The sequence below is a fragment of the Pithys albifrons genome, chromosome 23 (assembly GCF_047495875.1).
Source record: "Pithys albifrons albifrons isolate INPA30051 chromosome 23, PitAlb_v1, whole genome shotgun sequence".
In the NCBI taxonomy this organism is placed as follows: domain Eukaryota; kingdom Metazoa; phylum Chordata; class Aves; order Passeriformes; family Thamnophilidae; genus Pithys; species Pithys albifrons.
Window position 1 is genome coordinate 1,669,203 of NC_092480.1, and position 15,089 is coordinate 1,684,291.

General features: G+C 48.4%; 1 protein-coding gene across 2 annotated transcripts; it reads right to left on the bottom strand.

The window, feature by feature from the left end:
* Window positions 1-479: 479 nt before the first annotated feature.
* Window positions 480-6,499, bottom strand: BTG4 (BTG anti-proliferation factor 4). 2 transcript variants are annotated; one of them, XM_071576304.1, is made up of 5 exons: window positions 6,476-6,499; window positions 2,020-2,192; window positions 1,385-1,522; window positions 1,071-1,266; window positions 480-656 (listed from the first exon to the last, which is right to left on the bottom strand). In XM_071576304.1, exons 2-5 carry the CDS (start codon window positions 2,190-2,192, stop codon window positions 480-482), a joined length of 684 nt encoding a protein of 227 aa, XP_071432405.1. In that variant the 5' UTR covers window positions 6,476-6,499. The 2 variants fall into 2 exon arrangements, with proteins under 2 accessions (XP_071432405.1, XP_071432404.1); XM_071576303.1 differs by lacking the exon at window positions 6,476-6,499.
* Between the last annotated feature and the right edge of the window lie 8,590 nt (window positions 6,500-15,089).

Consider the following 15,089-nt stretch of genomic DNA (forward strand, 5'->3'; position numbering starts at 1 on the left):
TTCAGGAGTCACTGAACACCCTCAACACTTCTGCTTGTGCTCTTCAGATCTTTGCTGACAGCTCTGCTGCCCCTGGGCCTTTGCCAGAAGGAAGCAAATTATCCTTCAGAGCAACTGGGGGGATTTATTTGTTGGGATTTTTTTTCCCTTTTCTTCCTTGACTTGCTTATTGTTTCCACCCAAAAGTTTGTGAACTCCCCTCAGGGCCCCAGGAGCAGCTCAGATGGATTTCATAAAAAAACCAAAAGTAAATTTATTGATATTTACATTTCCTTTTCGACTCAGAAAAGGAACCTCACATGGATTTTCCATTTTAAGTTAGCATAAATAGAAACATTTAAAAACACAGCTAAAAACACCCTTCAAAAACCTTTCAGAAGAAGAGGCAGGGCTTAGAGACAGTGAGTGCTCTGAGCTTTAGCAAGCCTGGCAGTGCCAGCCCTTCCTCCCCTCCAAAAGCTGCCCCACAGCTGGCACAGCTACCGCTTGGTGTTGACCCAGTGGTACCTGTCCACTCGTGGCCCCGAGAAGGTGGCTGGGGGCCTGTAGAACTTGAAGCCCCTGTGCTGGCCATAGTAGGAGCCCTCAGCCAGGTAGGGGTTCCTGTAGAGGTGCTGGGACCAGGACTGCAGGGGGGCCTTGTAGTAGTCACTGAACTGAGAGCAAGAAAGGAGGTGGTGTCAGAGGGGGTTTGGGGCAGAGCAGGGTCACAGTCTGCTCATTCCCAGGGAGCACATCCCACCTCCTACAGAAAGCTCCATCCCACTCCCAGAGTCACTCAGGCTGGAAAATCCCCTAAAGTCATCCCCCTAAGCCCACCCCTAAACCACATCCCAAGCTCCACATGGACACATCTTAAATCCCTCCAGGCATTGTGACTCCCCCACCACCCTGAGCAGCCTGGGGGGAAGAGATTCACCCCAGATCCAACCCAAACCTCCCTGGAGCAACTTGAGGCCATCTCCTCTCATCCTGGTGGTTGTTACCTCCATATAAGCTCCTTTTGAGAGCGAGAAGGTTCCCCCCAACCTCCTTTTCCCCAGGCAGAGCAGCAGCTGCACATCCCTCACCTGGTACACACTGTTGGGGTTGCTGACAGTGGGGATGGCCCTGGGCTCCCTGTGGAAGGTCTCCTCATCCGAGGAGGAGCCAGACTGGGAGTCCAGGGCTGCTCTCTCCACGGCATAGCTGATGAGCTGGGGCAGCTCAGGGTTCTCCCTCCCATCGAAGCGCACGATGGTGAAGGGCTGGTTCTTCTCCCCATACCTGGAAGCAACAGCAGGGGGTGATGCTGCTCTGCCCAAGCAGTGGGGGCAGCTCTGAGTGCCACCAGAGCCTCAGATATTCAGGGTAAGGGGCTCAGACAACAGCCCTTCTCACTCACCTGCAGCTCACCTCGAAGGGGTCCACCCACAGTGTCATCTCTTGGGGCAAGCCAAGCATGTTGAAGTTCACTTCACTCTCCACACAGGCTCGTTCCAGCAGGGGGTCCCTGGGCAGGTATTGGTTTATCCTTATGCACCTGGGGGAGGGCAAAGTGCAGGGGGAGTTGAGGTGGGACACCCAAAATCATTGTTGATTTTCTCCCCACATTTGGCCTGGAGATACAAGTTCTCACTGAGAGCCCCAACCAGCAGTTCAGCCCAACAAGCTGATTTATGAACTCAAACAAGGCTTGGTTTTAAGTAATTAAATTTAAATTTCATGGGTAATATATAAGAATTAAATCAGAACAGTAGCTAAAGTCACTTCAAAGCCACTTGAGTTCTGCACCCAAGGATCAGGGGCTACTTAAGGCACTTGGTTCATGTTGTCTTGAGGCTTCCACCCCAGTCTCTGTGAAAAATTGGTGCATCTTCACCCCTTAACAACAGTTTTCCCTTAAACTTCAGGGCTCAGCAAGTGGTTCCTTTTCATTTTGTACCATTTATTTCCAATTTCAGGCCTCCAGGCACTGACAGGGCACCCCCTGCTTCTTCTCTGCCCCACAAAGTCTCTGTTTCCCCTTCTCTTCCTCACCTGTAGGCTTGGCCTTTGGATGGGCTGCCCACATACCAGTGATTCTTGTACTTCTCAAACAGGATGATGGTCAGGCTGGCTGCAAACTTCTCTATTTTCTGCTTGCTCAGCTTGTCTTCCTTCTTCACCAGCTTTGTGATGAAAAAGACAGCAGCAGCAATTTCATCTTTCATCTTGAATTGCAGCACAAGAGGTGCTTTGGCTGGGGGAGAGTCATCAGGACAAGTGAGACACTGAACTAGAGAGATTTAATAACATTAAGGTGCTAAGGAAAACCCTGCACTAGCCAGGAACGACAAGCCTAGAAAGCCTGACTGCCAAACACCAGATAAATTCAGCTTTGGGAATTAAAACCAATTTGAGGCATTATTAGAAGGCACTTGCACTAAGCAAGTTAACAGGCTACATAAAAATGAGCTTAAAATACAGTAGAACTAATTATATATATCACACATGAGACTAAAATCAACAACAAGCAAAACTTAGAATTAATTACAGAGTTGTTTTAAATGCAAAGAAGACCAAAAACTTCACCTTCTCAGAGCAGAGAGAGGGAACACTCAGGATGAAAACTCAAGATGCACTTGATGACCAGCTGCAAAGAGGCCCCAAGAAAACACCTAAAACACCATATAAATCCCATGCCAGTTAGACAGAAACAAGAACCCTCAGCCCCCAAATCCTCTCTTACCCTGCTCTGCTTTTCTTAGTGTTTATATAGAGCAGGAAATCAGGTGGCTCTGGGGGGATCTGTAACAGCTCTCAGGTGTGCAGGACACTCAGGTGTGTGGCAGCAGATTAACTAAACTGGTCTCAAGGGTATTTAGATCTCCTTGGCTTTATTCCAACACCAGCTCCTTCTTTCAGGGGGTGTTTCATCGGTTCAGGGCTGAGTTCTGGTGTGTCCCTCAGTCTGTCTCATCAATGCCTCTGAAATGGTGAAGAGAAACATCCACTACCAGGTTTATTAATGGATTATTAGGATGGTGCTTGGCTGACCCTGGCAGGCTGAACACAACCCCTTGCCACAGGAAAGCCTCACATCTGGTGGTCTTTATTTAGACCATTGTAGGTCTCTCATTCCATTCATGTTCCTGGGGATCTCTATCCAGGACCATTGCAGGACTCTCATTCCATTCATGTTCCTGGGGATCTCTATCTAGACCATTGCAGGACTCTGTGGCTCTCATTCCATTCATGTTCCTGGGGATCTCTATCTAGACCATTGCAGGACTCTGTAGCTCTCATTCCATTCATGTTCCTGGGGATCTCTATCCAGGACCATTGCAGGACTCTGTGGCTCTCATTCCATTCATGTTCCTGAGGATCTCTATCCAGGACCATTGCAGGACTCTGTGGCTCTCATTCCATTCATGTTCCTGAGGATCTCTATCCAGGACCATTGCAGGACTCTGTAGCTCTCATTCCATTCATGTTCCTGGGGATCTCTATCCAGGACCATTGCAGGACTCTCATTCCATTCATGTTCCTGGGGATCTCTATCCAGGACCATTGCAGGGCTCTCATTCCATTCATGTTCCTGGGGATCTCTATCTAGACCATTGCAGGACTCTCATTCCATTCATGTTCCTGGGGATCTCTATGAACAGATGATGATTTATTTCAGTTTTGAGGTGTCCCATGCAGAGTGGGAATGGCTCTGTTTGGGAGCAGCTCCTCAAAGGTGGGAGTTGTGCTCCTGGTTTAAAACTTTGAGCAAGAATTGCCTGGGCACAGCCAGAGAGCAGCTGAGGAGCTGCTTCTCCCTTTTGCTGTCTCAGGGAGTTGTGTCTCCAGTGGCAGAAAAAAAGGAACTGCCAAGACAAGAGTTAAATGAAGGCAGAAAGAGCTGAGTGTTTAAACTGGCTCTAATGGGGCTGTGGAAGTGGCAGCCAAGTTTCAGTCCTGGGAGTGGATTGTGCTACAAAACAGGGACAGGAAACACAGAGTGTGAAGGCACAAATTGGCTGAAGGGCCCAGATTTTAAAAATGTGCCTTAAACTTTGCATTTCTGGCTCTTTCTGGGCTTCCTTTCTCTCCACTCTCACAGTCCTTTGCTCTTTAGATTCTTTCTGCATCACAAAAGACTGAAAAGACTCACCAAGGGTTTTAGTAGAACTTCTGGTTTTAAGGAATGAGTATTGAAACAGCAATAGATAATAAAATACTGTGTACTGGTATATGAAACAATGTAATAACATATAAATAATACATGATAAGATATAAATAAGACATGATGAAAAAAATCCATATGTCTTCTCTCCCTTTTTCTCCCATATCAAAATACCCCCTTAACAAATGGGGACCACTCCAGAAATCAAGTCTGGGGTGGGTGATGAGCCTTTAGGAAGAACTCTCAGCAGTGCCAGGGCTGGGGCTGGCACAGAACCCCCAGGGCTGTGCCCACAGCAGTTCCCTCTCTGTGCTCTGCTCCTGCTGCTTGGGATGTCACACAAACCCTGAGTCATCCCTTCCCTTTCCCATGGAGAACAAGGGAATAACGGTGCTTTTTGTAGGACAACAGGAAACCACTGCTGGGAGAGTCTGCACAGCACATTTTTCAGCCTCTTTCCAGGCAGCCTGGGGAGGTTTGTGCTCTCTGCTCTCTGTCTGCAGCTCACCAGAATTAGCTCTGGGCAGCACAAGAGCATTCCTGAGCAGGCACGTTGGGCTGAGCCCGAGGTTTATTCTGGAGATTAAACTTGCTTTAAAAGTGCTGGGTTGTTTTCTGATCTGAGTGGGTTCCCCTGCAAGCCCTGCAGGCCACGTTTGCAGCCACAGGGGCTCTGTGCTTTTCAAAAATCTGCTTCGTGGTGACACGTCAGAACAACAGAAATAAGAGTTCTCCAGGGACTGGAGCCTCATGATCACAAAGATTTTGCTGCAGCGTAGAGAGAAGTGGATGTTTTTTTAAAAACTGGAGGCAACTACCACAGATCTGAGGGGGTTTAACTGCACTGGCAAAACTGATGTCCAGGGAAACACCAAAGAGCAAGATTTGCCACCTACAAATGATGGATAATGCACATGATTGTAATTTGTGAAGTTCTTCTCAGTCTGTTTAGTCCACTCAGGGCTTCATGCACAGTCCCAGGCACACAGATGGTGTCTCCTCTAGGGATGATGCTGGTTTTCCTGCCAAAGCTTAGGAAGTTGCTGCTGTCTCTGATTTCTGTGACCTCATGTCATTTTTTCTCAGTATCAGATTACAATCGAATGAAATATGTGATCTCTTCCTACAAACCTTGTTTTCCTTTTATTCTTGAGCTATCCAGTTTAAAATAACATTCTCACTGCAAAGCAGTGCAGGGAGTCCCTCCCCTGCCCTGGAGGGAATAACTGGATCATGATTTCCTTGTGGGTCTGACCCTCACCCAGTTCAGTCTCAGGAATTGCCCAGTCACTGTTCTTGCCTCAGTAAATGCTGGTTTGGATCAGTGAGACACAACAGTGGATGAGGCTTTGAAGCATCTCCTGCCTTCCTCCTTTCTCCAACATGTTCAGGCAGGCCCTGGGAGTTGGGAAATTCTGTGCCAGAGGAGTGAAGGGAGTGGATTCCACAAAGAGCACCCTGAATCCCTCCAGCAGCTCTTCTGTTGGGCTCCTTGTTCCCATGGCTCACACCTGAAGGCAGCTCAGCAGCAAACAAACCTTCCCCAGGTGACTCAGGTGACAGCCTTGCAGGCAGGCAGGAGGGAGGGGGCATTTTTTGGGTGCTGGAGGCAAAACTGGGGTCAAACTTTGCACATTTGCAACCACAAAGAGGGGGAAATGTAAGCGAAGCTCTTGGCACTTCATCCACTTGGCTCTAATTATTCAGGTTGTCATCGATACAGAAGGAAAGTCCTGAGAACTTTTAACCTGGGGGGGTTTTAACATCAAGTTGGGGGGTTATTTTGCTGTTAGTGGCACAGAAAGCAGAGCAGCAGAGAGTGTTTCTGGCTTCCCATTCCAGGGGCAAGAAAACCTGGCTGGTTTAATTAGGTGGATTCATCGAACTCAAATCCTTCACACTTGTCACTGACCTGAAGGAAACATGGCCCTGGGTGTCCTATTTGGGTAAAAACAGCTAAGAAAGAAAATCACCAAACAAAAACTTGCACAGTGTGAGATCTGCTAAACAACAGCCAACAAACTGCTCCCAAAGAGGAGGAGCATCCCAGCAGATTTAGCCAAACCCAGGCTGGATATCCCAGTGTTCTGGCTGGCAGGATAAATGGGATAAATGAGGAGATATCTGTGCCTTTATTAAGTGATGCTGTTGGGGGTTTGTGCTCCCAAAGAGGAGGAACATCCCAGCAGATTTAGCCAAACCCAGGCTGGATATCCCAGTGCTGTGACTGGCAGGATAAATGGGATAAATGAGGAGATATCTGTGCCTTTATTAAGTGATGCTGTTGGGGGTTTGTGCTCCCAAAGAGAAGGAACATCCCAGCAGATTTAGCCAAACCCAGGCTGGATATCCCAGTGCTGTGACTGACAGGATAAATGGGATAAATGAGGAGATCTTTGTGCCTTTTGTTAAGTGATGCTGTTGGGTTTTAATCCTTATTAGGAAACCCAGTGTATCAGAGCCTGGACATTCATGGGACTGATCCAGAGCTCCCTGAAATGAGTGGAAATCTGTCCAAAGGCTTCAGTGGGATTCAGATCAGGCCCTTCACCCAGCCCAAGAATTCCAGGCCAGATTAAATGCTTGGTCTCCTGGGTCACCAGGCAAGCCTAGACATGAGCTGGGGAGGGAAAGGCTCAGCCCCAGTTCCTCCAGTAACTGCAGGCCAGGAGCAAACACTGTTCCCCAAACACCCCCTGGCAGGACTCAGCCCTGCAGAAGCTTTTGCAGTTTTCTTGCTTTGAAGGATTGAGTAGATGGGAATAAGGAAACCAAGAGCAGCTCACTCGTGGCAACGTTCCCTCTGCAGCCCTTTGATTCCTGGGGGTGAGGGATGGATGGATGGATGGATGGATGGATGGATGGATGGATGGATGGATGGATGGATGGATGGATGGATGGAAGGCAGTTCCTGCAGGTGAGAAGCTGCAGCTCAGAATTCTTGCTCTAAAAATCAGTAATTCTGAGTGACTCCCATATGGAAAAACATCCCAGGTGACAATTTTCTTAGAGAAAAGCTGATTGAATTTGTTTTTCTGTCCTGATCACACTCAGAAACACCCCATGAACACAGCACCTACTTGGTGACTACGACATTAAGTCAGAGGGCAGAACAAACCTCATATCTGGATGTTACAAGCTCAAATCTTTGCTTAAATCTCTATGCAGAGAATTATTTTTGACTGGAACAAACCAGAAGCTGATTCCAATCAAAGCCACAAATTTTTTAAGTGTTTGAGTACCACATATTGCTAATTAAATTTAATTTGAGATCATCAGTCTTGAGTGACTTAAGCAATAAAATAAACTTTAAAAAAGAAAATAAAACAGAAAGACTGGTGTGGGTCTAGGATGTTTTAAAATTGAATAACAAGGACTGCAAAGCTCCCTGGGCTGGTTTTATGGAGTCCAAGAGTTATTGTAATAGCCCTGTCAGTTTTTTCTGCTGATAATATCAAGTGTTGATGTCTGTTCTTTCTTCCTCCCTATTTCCATGCCACGATTTTCAGAGGGAGGGAGGGAGAGGAATGTTCAATGCATTGAGCTGAGCAGGTCAAGGGCAAGCAAACAGAAATGGCTGGGGAGACCCCAAAAAACAGGGAGGGAGGTGAAGAAGGACACAATTGGGTGAAGAAGGACACAATTGGGTAAAGAAGGACACAATTGGGTGAAGGTCACAACTGGGTGAAGAAGGACACAATTGGGTGAAGAAGGACACAATTGGGTGAAGAAGGACACAATTGGGTGAAGGTCACAACTGGGTGAAGGTCACAACTGGGTGAAGAGGTTCAGCCTGTGCTCCCCAGTGCCAGGAGCACCAGATGTTCATCCCTTTGAGCTCTTTACCTCATTGGGGGACTCCTGGTGTGGATAAACCCAGGCTGAAGCCCCAGGACCCAGCTGTGAGCCCAGAGGGACACTCTGGGCTGTCCCAAGGGACACCACAGCCCAGGTCACCCTCTCCTGGAGCTGGTTGTCCTCAGGAGAGGGACGGGAACATGTGTTTGTGTCCCGTGTTGACTCAGCCCATGGAAACCTCCCTTGCAACAAAGCCACCCATGGCCAGGGCCACCAGCAGGTCCCAGGGACCATCCAACCCCCCTGCAGGAGCCTGGCTGGGTGGCCATGGTGACAGGGTGTACACAGAGGGCCAGGCACGGTGGGGCTGCACCACGGGCCACTCCAGCCCTGGGGACGAGCTGGGACAGTCCTGAGGATCCAGCCCAGGGATGAGCTGGGACAGTCCTGAGGATCCAGCCCAGGGATGAGCTGGGACAGTCCTGAGGATCCAGCCCTGGGGACAAGCTGGGACAGTCCTGAGGATCCAGCCCTGGGGAAGAGCTGGGACAGTCCTGAGGATCCAGCCCAGGGATGAGCTGGGACAGTCCTGAGGATCCAGCCCAGGGATGAGCTGGGACAGTCCTGAGGATCCAGCCCAGGGATGAGCTGGGACAGTCCTGAGGATCCAGCCCTGGGGATGAGCTGGGACAGTCCTGAGGATCCAGCCCAGGGGAAGAGCTGGGACAGTCCTGAGGATCCAGCCCTGGGGAAGAGCTGGGACAGTCCTGAGGATCCAGCCCAGGGATGAGCTGGGACAGTCCTGAGGATCCAGCCCTGGGGATGAGCTGGGACAGTCCTGAGGATCCAGCCCAGGGATGAGCTGGGACAGTCCTGAGGATCCAGCCCAGGGGACCAACTGGGACAGTCCTGAGGATCCAGCCCAGGGGATGAGCTGGGACAGTCCTGAGGATCCAGCCCAGGGATGAGCTGGGACAGTCCTGAGGATCCAGCCCAGGGGATGAGCTGGGACAGTCCTGAGGATCCAGCCCAGGGATGAGCTGGGATAGAGTCCTGAGGATCCAGCCCAGGGGATGAGCTGGGACAGTCCTGAGGATCCAGCCCAGGGATGAGCTGGGACAGTCCTGAGGATCCAGCCCAGGGGACCAGCTGGGACAGTCCTGAGGATCCAGCCCAGGGATGAGCTGGGACAGTCCTGAGGATCCAGACCAGGGAACCAGCTGGGACAGTCCTGAGGATCCAGCCCAAGGGAATGTCTGCCAGGAAAGCACTGCTGGGTGTTGTGGGGAAGGGCAGGAATCCCAGAGTGTCCCTTTTTCCCTTTCCTTCAAATCTTTTTAAGCATTTTCTCCTAAACAAAATCCTTCCTTCTCAGGATTATTAATTCAAGGTAAGCTGCTCGAGGGTAAGTCCTGAATTCTTTTTAACACTGTGCTATCTTTGGGTGAAAGCTGTTTAATTGGTTTAATTTGCAGCAAACTCATCCTTGTAGCCTCACAGACTGTCTCGTTCCTGATTTGTCTTGACAACTCCATATCAAATAGTTTTATCACATTATTAATTGCACACACATCTGTTAGACATGAGGCATAATTGATTCCAGCTCCTTGCATAATGGGTTGTCTCTCCTTTCACACATTCAGGTTGTTCTGCAGAGCACATTCACTCATTTCTTTAGCTGCCACAAATTAGTGTAAAGGTTTGAGCAGCCTCACACCTGGCTGAGACCACAACCTGAACTCCTGTGTTTCTTTTTTTGGGAAAGGAGCTTTCTGAAGTTCAGGGCACTGGGGAAGTTGTGCCACCCTTGCTGCTGCTGTAGTTTCATGCCCCTCACTGTGAAAACTTTGGGTGGCAGCTGCAGGAATGCCTCAGTTCAGAAAGGATATTGAGGTGCTGGAGCGGGGCCAGAGAAGAGCAACGAGGCTGGAGAAGGGACTGGAGCACAAGTGCTGTGGGGAGAGGCTGAGGGAGCTGGGGGTGTTCAGTCTGGAGAAGAGGAGGCTCAGAGGTGACCTCAGCACTGTCTGGAACTCCCTGAAGGGAAGTTCTGGCCAGGTGGGGATTGGTCTCTTCTCCCAGGCACTCAGCAATAGGACAAGGGGGCACGATGGGCTCAAGCTCTGCCAGGGGAAATTGAAGTTGGAGAGCAGAAAGAAATTCTTTGCAGAGAGAGTGCTCAGGGATTGGAATGGGCTGCCCAGAGAGGGGGTGGATTCCCCATCCCTGGAGGTTTTTCAGCTGAGCTTGGCCGTGGCACTGAGTGCCATGATCTGGTAAAGGGACTGGAGTTGGACCAAGGGTTGGACTTGATGATCTCAGAGGTCTTTTCCAACCCAATCCATTCTATGATTCTATGATTCTATAAGGTACAGCTCATTAACCACCCACCTGCCAGGCTGTGATCCAGGTCTGATGTTACTCACACTGAATTCTTTGTCTTGACCCAAATTTCCAGCTGTTTTTGCCCTTCCAGCTCTGGACACCGGCAAGGATTCCATGCCAAGGTTTCCCCTTTCCACTCTGGGGTGGGATAATAATTTATATTTTAATATTTCACTGCTTTGTCTTTGCACTTGTGGAATGATCTTTGTGTTGCACTCCCTGCAGTTTTTAATTATTAAGCACAACCAATTTGTGGCACAAAGACTTTGAGTTTGGTACAATAAGGGTGATATGACCAATGTTTGCCATTATTGCCAATTCCTTGTTGCTATAAAAGTAAGGACACATTAAGATAATTATTGGCAGTGCTTTCCTTTTGTTCCAGGTGTGAATGCCACGAGCCCAGTGCTTGGTTTGTAGGCAGTGTAATTAGCTGATTGTATCCATTGCTGCACAATCACTAATTTCACTGCCATCAAAACAAGGCACAGGATTCCCTGCTCCAACCTCAGGCCAGAAACCTGCTCTACAAACCCTCCTCTCCACATCCTTGTTCCCAGTGCAGAATTATTAACAATATCTATTCATTCACAGCTTTATTTCCAGAGGTTTAGGTGGAATCTCAGATTTCTTGAAGCTGGTGCCAAAATCCTTGGGAAGTTTCCTGGACCAGGAGTGTTGTCTGTTGTGTTTAAACTGATTTTCTTCATTATTTATGCACCAACATTGCACTAAGGATTTTATTTTGGGGGTTGCATCTTTCAGATTATCTGCCAGACATTGGGAAAATAATTTTCATTTCCCTTTCATGTTTTATTTAATGATCTAGTAAGTGAAGGGGGTTTTAAGCAATGATTAAATATTAAACTCACTGGATGTAGAAGTGGTTTTTACTCTGATAGAAAATAGAAGTGATTTTTTTCTTGGCTTGGCATTCAGGAATTTTAATATGGAGAAAAGAACAGTGCCAGAACCTGCTGTGGGAGGGTTTTTTTTCCCCCCAAATGCCAGTCTTGCCCTGAGCAGGGCTGTGGGAGGCTCAGCCTGGTTGCCAGGCAGTGTAGTTAGCTGATTGCCTGAAGCAACAATCACTAACCACACAGCCAGGTGAAAAGGTCTGGAAGGTGCTCCCGGTGGAGATGGGGCTCCCTGGAATCCTGGTGGCACAGGGCAGGCTGAGCCCCCTCCAGCAGCATCAACAGGGAGTGACACGGGAGGAATGGGCTGGATTTCTGTCCCCCAGGCAGGAGGCACCAGTGCATGTGTCAGGTTTTACACCTCCCTCTCCACTGCTTTGCACACAGGACACTGAAAAGCAGGAGAAGGAAATAAAAAGGTTTTTCCCCCTCCAGATCTGCAGCATCAGCTCCCCCTCTGACTGACCTACACTCCAAGGCCTCTCTTCTCACATTCACCTCGTTTATTCTGGTTGAATAAATAAAGCTGAAGCCTGTGCTGGCAGCTCTTTGCCATCCATGGGGAGGCTCAAGCACAGACTGGAGTGAAAAGGTCCTGAAAAAAGCTGATAAAAACTCCTGGAGCCCCTGGAGAGCAGCAGGAAAATCAGAGTTCCACACCCCCCCCACCAACACAACTTGCACAGGGAACTCAGCCAACCCCCTGGAGCTCTGGAACAGCATTTCCAGCCTGACTCTGCAGTTCTCCTTTTCTTTTCTTCTTTTTTTTTCTAATTTTAGTAAAACATTCCTCATTTTTACTGAAAAGCTGCAGCCTGGCTGTGGGAGAGAGGCCAGACCAGAGAGATCTGCAAGAGGTGCACGAAGGTGCTGAGCTCTGGAACAGCATTTCCAGCCTGACTCTGCAGTTCTCGGGGTTTTTTTCTTTATTTTTTTTCTAATTTTAGTAAAACATTCCTCATTTTTACTGAAAAGCTGCAGCCTGGCTTTGGGAGAGAGGCCAGACCAGAGAGATCTGCAAGAGGTGCACGAAGGTGCTGAGCTCTGGAACAGCATTTTCAGCCTGACTCTGCAGTTCTCCTTTTCTTTTCTTCTTTTTTTTTTTCTAATTTTAGTAAAACATTCCTCATTTTTACTGAAAAGCTGCAGTCTGGCTGTGGGAGAGAGGCCAGACCAGAGAGATCTGCAAGAGGTGCACGAAGGTGCTGAGCTCTGGAACAGCATTTCCAGCCTGACTCTGCAGTTCTCCTTTTCTTTTCTTCTTTTTTTTTTCTAATTTTAGTAAAACATTCCTCATTTTTACTGAAAAGCTGCAGCCTGGCTTTGGGAGAGAGGCCAGACCAGAGAGATCTGCAAGAGGTGCACGAAGGTGCTGAGCTCTGGAACAGCATTTCCAGCCTGACTCTGCAGTTCTCTTCTTCTTTTTTTTTTTTTTTTTTCTAATTTTAGTAAAACATTCCTCATTTTTACTGAAAAGCTGCAGCCTGGCTGTGGGAGAGAGGCCAGACCAGAGAGATCTGCAAGAGGTGCACGAAGGTGCTGAGCTCTGCAAGTCCTTCCTGCAACTCAGCAAACCTCCTTTCCCACTTAATAATTCCAAAAGGCATCCCATCCACTACCATCAATTAGTCTGCTTGCTGAATTCTGGCTGGAGCAGCAACACTTCCCTGAATCTTGCATTCTTTTTTTATTTATTTTTTTTTAATTTTGTAACAATAGATGAGAGCCAGGGTTTGCAGCCATAAAGATGATGGATTAATTCAAGTGAGTAAATGGCTTTATGCAACCACAAGCCTCACATAAGTCTAAATAAAATCCAAATTAATGCACTGAATGAAATAAGAATAATGTTGTGGTTATTATCAGTCATAGGTGCTGCTTGGGGTTCAAATGCAGACTTTAAACTGGACATTCTGCTCCTGCAGCCCTGGGAGAGCAGGGCCTGGGAGCTCTGCTGTCTGCACATGCTGCAGGGACAGGGGAATATCCAACAAATTCCCTGAGCAAGGAGGGCCCTGTGGGCTCTGGGACACTGAGAGTCCAGGCTGGGCAGCAGGACCAACAAGCATGGGAGGAAAATGAAATTTAAGCCAGATAAATATAGTTATTGGACAGTTTTCAGCCTCAAACCCCCCAAGATCAAGGCAGTGTGTCCAAATTCTCAGTTTCATGTGCCAGAGGGATCTTTACAGCCTGTTCATCATTAATGCTCTGAGTTTTTCCTTGCTGACTCCAGGGTTTTATCCACTGAAACACTAAAACTCAGTTTGTAACACAGTTATCAAACTGGCTCCTCTGCTCCCCAAAACCCTCCCAGAAACTCAATTTGAGCAACGAAAGGAAGAACTCCATTTAGGGATTTTTATCATTATCAGCAGGGAACTCAGGATTTACTGATATGTGGTGGTTTTGCTTGGCCTGGCTGGATGTTTATCAGGAGAATAAAACTCAGGAGTAAGAGATCTGAATTCTATTAATGCACTTCTTTCCTTCTGCTGCAATTCCCAAGATACAAAGCAGTGATAAATGAGCTGAGGGTTAAACATCTGCCCCTCTGAGGAGCTGCATGTCTGAATTAATACAATTTCATTGCTCAGTTGCAGGGAGTAGAACTGAAATTTTATAGCTGATAAGTGCAGTGATTTGAGAAATAACTTGGAAAACCAGATTTCAAAGGATACTTTCCAAAGTGACGTGTTCTTTTTAGACATAAAAGCCTCCTCTTTTCTTCCTCCCTGTTTAAGCTTTTAAGCTGGTTCATATGAAGTACTTCCTCTTCTCAAAGTTCATTAAAATGCTGAAATAGGTTTATCTGCTCATCTCAAATTCTGTGCATTAAAGCTGGGTCTGGTTTTTATTTCCCTTTGTCTTAAACAGTCAGGTGCTCTTTGGGGGGAAAAGATGTCCTGGTTATTATTATCATTATTACAAAAACTATTCGGTTTTATATTAAGATTTAGACAATAAAAGGCTGAAAGTCTGTTCTGTACTTTCCTCCTTTACTTTCTCTACATTTCCCATTTATTTCTAAGTAGAGATGAAGAGAAGGAAGTTGAAGCTTCTGCATTTCCCAAAACTTATAAAACCTTCATTTTGCTTTAATTCTCGTTGGAATTCAGAAAGTCAGGGGAAAGAGCAGTTGACAAAGTGTTTCCATATGTCGGGAAGAGCCAGGAAACACCAGCGAGGCTGTTCCTGTTTCGCAGACACGACACCCGCGGGCTGAGTTCAGCTCCAGCCCTTCCCTCCGAGCTCCCTGAATTCTGGTGACCCGGACAGGACTGTCCTCGGGGGATTTTAAAGGATTTCCCTCTATTTGAGACACTGATTTCAGAAATAGCTTCTCCAACCCAACTCCCAAGAGTGGGTGTAGCTTTTAAATGTTTAAACTCATTAATCTCCTATTTTAAAGCATCGCTCGCGGCTTTGGTCCCTTTGGGGCTCTGCCCCAAACACCTCCTGGATCCGGAGCCACCCAAGCGCTGTGGGAACGGGTGCGGAGCATCTTCCCTGCCCCGGGAAAAGCCCGGCGGTTCCCGAGGCTGCAGAGGGAGCGCCGTGTCCTGCTGCGCTCCCGGAGCGCTCCCGAGGGCTGCGCGTTTGGCGCATCCTCCGCGCGGGGGGCGCGCCCGGGGCTGGGTCTGGCTGCGCTCCCCACGCCCCGCGGGGTGAGGGACAGGGATAAAAGCGGGCCCGGGGGGATGGAGAGGTTGGACAGGGATAGAGGGAAGAGCAGCGGGCGGAGTGTGGGAGCGGAGCGTGGGAGGCGCGTCCCGACCGCGGGCGGTGCCGTTTTCCAAGTGCAGGGGCTGAGCCGAGCCCGCTGGCCCCGAGCGCGAGGAGGAGGAGGAGGGAAG